Source organism: Sinocyclocheilus anshuiensis, unplaced genomic scaffold (genome assembly GCF_001515605.1).
Source record: "Sinocyclocheilus anshuiensis isolate Anshui unplaced genomic scaffold, SAMN03320099.WGS_v1.1 scaffold773, whole genome shotgun sequence".
Lineage (NCBI taxonomy): Eukaryota > Metazoa > Chordata > Actinopteri > Cypriniformes > Cyprinidae > Sinocyclocheilus > Sinocyclocheilus anshuiensis.
This window is the reverse complement of record NW_015539930.1, coordinates 2,285,278-2,287,684: the sequence shown is the minus strand read 5'-3', so window position 1 is coordinate 2,287,684 and position 2,407 is coordinate 2,285,278. Positions and strand designations below refer to the sequence as shown.

Here is a 2,407-nt window from a genome sequence, read left to right as displayed (position 1 = left end):
GATTATCAAGCTCCGAAAAAAAAAAAAAAAATGATTACATAAAAAAAGTGCTTTTTTTCTAAGTTTTCTGAAGTCATATGATTGATTGGTGTGAGGAATTTACTTCGCTTCTATAATAGTCACTAGGACTCCAGTGACTGAAGCTCCAAAAAAAATAAAAATAATTTAATTAATTAATAAAACAAAATTTAAAACAAATGACATTCTAACAATGTTCTATACTTCTTTAAGTCTTCTGTAGTCATATGACAGATTTGTGTGAGGAAAGGACCACAATTTATTTAGCTTTTATAATATGCACTGGGACTATCAAGCTCTAAAAATGTATTTATTTACTTTTTTTTAATTCTATATATATATATATATATATATATATATATATAAAAATATAAAACCTCATAAGCTTTCATCAAAATTAATAACTAATATCAACAACACCCAAGAACCAATGGATAAATAATTTTTGCTAATTCTGTTCAATAAGCCACTTCACTCAGAATCATTACATGACATGGAAACAGTTAGTTGCAAATTCCGTTTCATGCCTACTTTAAGCAATATTGCTTTGTTTTGCATCTTAATTGCGATCATGTAAGCACCTAAGAGACATTTTTAAAAGTGAATACTCACCATGTCTACAAGTAGCTTCCACAAGGGCTGCAAAACATATTCATTCAGACCTTTAATGATATTCTACATTCATCCATTCTTACAACATTAGTCCAAATTGACAACATGCAGAAGTATTTGTCTTTAAGGGTTTGTTTCTCACCTTGCCCTCCACCCGCGCCCATAAATCCCAGACAGCATTCAGAATGGCTGCTGTCGCCAGCTGAATTACTCCTTTTTCTGGTCCAACCTATCAGTAAGGTCATCCATTCAAATAACTGTACATGACGACTTGAAAGGACTGAAGTAGCTGTGCTCATTGTTGTGATACTAACCCATCTCATCTGACCATCACTGCTCAGGAGTCTGTAGAAGCCTCTGAAGTCACTGATTATCTCCTTCAAAGTCTTCCCGACCACCAAAGTAGATAAGGCTTTAACTGCACATACCACTAGAGACAAACAGACACACAATGATCTAGCTTAGTATAAACTCCAAAAAATTCTATTAGATTTTCTTTCATAATTTGGAACTGATGGATCCTAATGGGAATACTATTTAAACTAAACAAATATTTCAGCTAGCATAATGGCTCTTTTATCTTCACAAATAAGATAAAACACTCCTGTGTTTTTCCAGGAATTGATCATTTCTGTAGATTCTTGTGCAACACCAATGCATCACTCAACCAAGTGGTTCAGTCTGGTTATGTAACTGCTTTATCTGGGAATATATACTCCAATACAAGTAGAGTTTTGATAATAATTGACCAATATGCTTTTTTTTCATGGCTGATACTGATATCTAGCAAAGCGGGTGATTGTTTATGTAATTCAGATGTAGTACAGCAGCTTCCACTAATATTGACACAATAGTAAAATATGAGCCTTTCGTTAAAAATAATTTACAGAAATCTAACTTTTAATCAAAATAGTAAAATAATATTCTTATACAATATTCTTAAAGTCACTATGGCCATGGGACTGTGGTCATCAAAGTTAGACTTTCATTCTGTGGTCAGTGAACCATTTTTGTGTTGATTTTGAGGTGTATACTTTGGATCATTGTCCAACCACACAAGTTTAAGCTTTCCAGCAAATGCAGTCCGATGTGTAATATCTGCTGCTTGATGTGATGTAATGCATGACACTATGTATCCTGACAAGAAGACAAACATACCTGACAGACCGTGAATGAAAAATCATGAAGATAAACAACACAGGACTTTTTTTTTTTTCAGCTGGTTAATTTGCTCATATTTTCCAAGGGTGCCAGTACTAGTGGAGGACTGCTATATATAAAATGTAATAAATAGTTACAAAATACAAAATTGCTGAATTGGACAAACTTACCACACTATTTACCAACAAAACTATTTCTTCTTCTTATAGAAGCTTATTTACATACAAAAAAAAAACATATATATACATATATATATATATATATATATATATATATATAGATAGATAGAGAGAGAGAGAGAGAGAGATAGATAGATAGATAGATAGATAGATAGATAGATAGATAGAGAGAGAGAGAGAGAAATAACAACCCGATCTCATGAAAGTGCGTATAAATAGAATATAAACGCCAAATAAAAACGAAAACTCGTGGTATTGATACGCAAAAATGGACTTTGGTGTGTACAGGTGCATCTCAATAAATTAGAATGTCGTGGAAAAGTTCATTTATTTCAGTAATTCAACTCAAATTGTGAAACCCGTGTATTAAATAAATTCAATGCACACAGACTGAAGTAGTTTAAGTCTTTGGTTCTTTTAATTGTGATGATTTTGGC

General features: G+C 32.3%; 1 protein-coding gene across 1 annotated transcript in view; it reads right to left on the bottom strand.

The window, feature by feature from the left end:
- The window catches only part of enosf1 (enolase superfamily member 1), a 9,523-nt gene that overhangs the window by 5,715 nt on the left and 1,401 nt on the right, over positions 1–2,407 (bottom strand). Inside the window, exons 3-5 of the mRNA XM_016483992.1 lie at positions 945–1,060; positions 773–859; positions 631–657 (exon numbers count right to left, since the gene is read on the bottom strand). Coding sequence (XP_016339478.1) covers positions 631–657; positions 773–859; positions 945–1,060 — 230 coding nt within the window. The remainder of the gene's footprint in view (positions 1–630; positions 658–772; positions 860–944; positions 1,061–2,407) is intronic.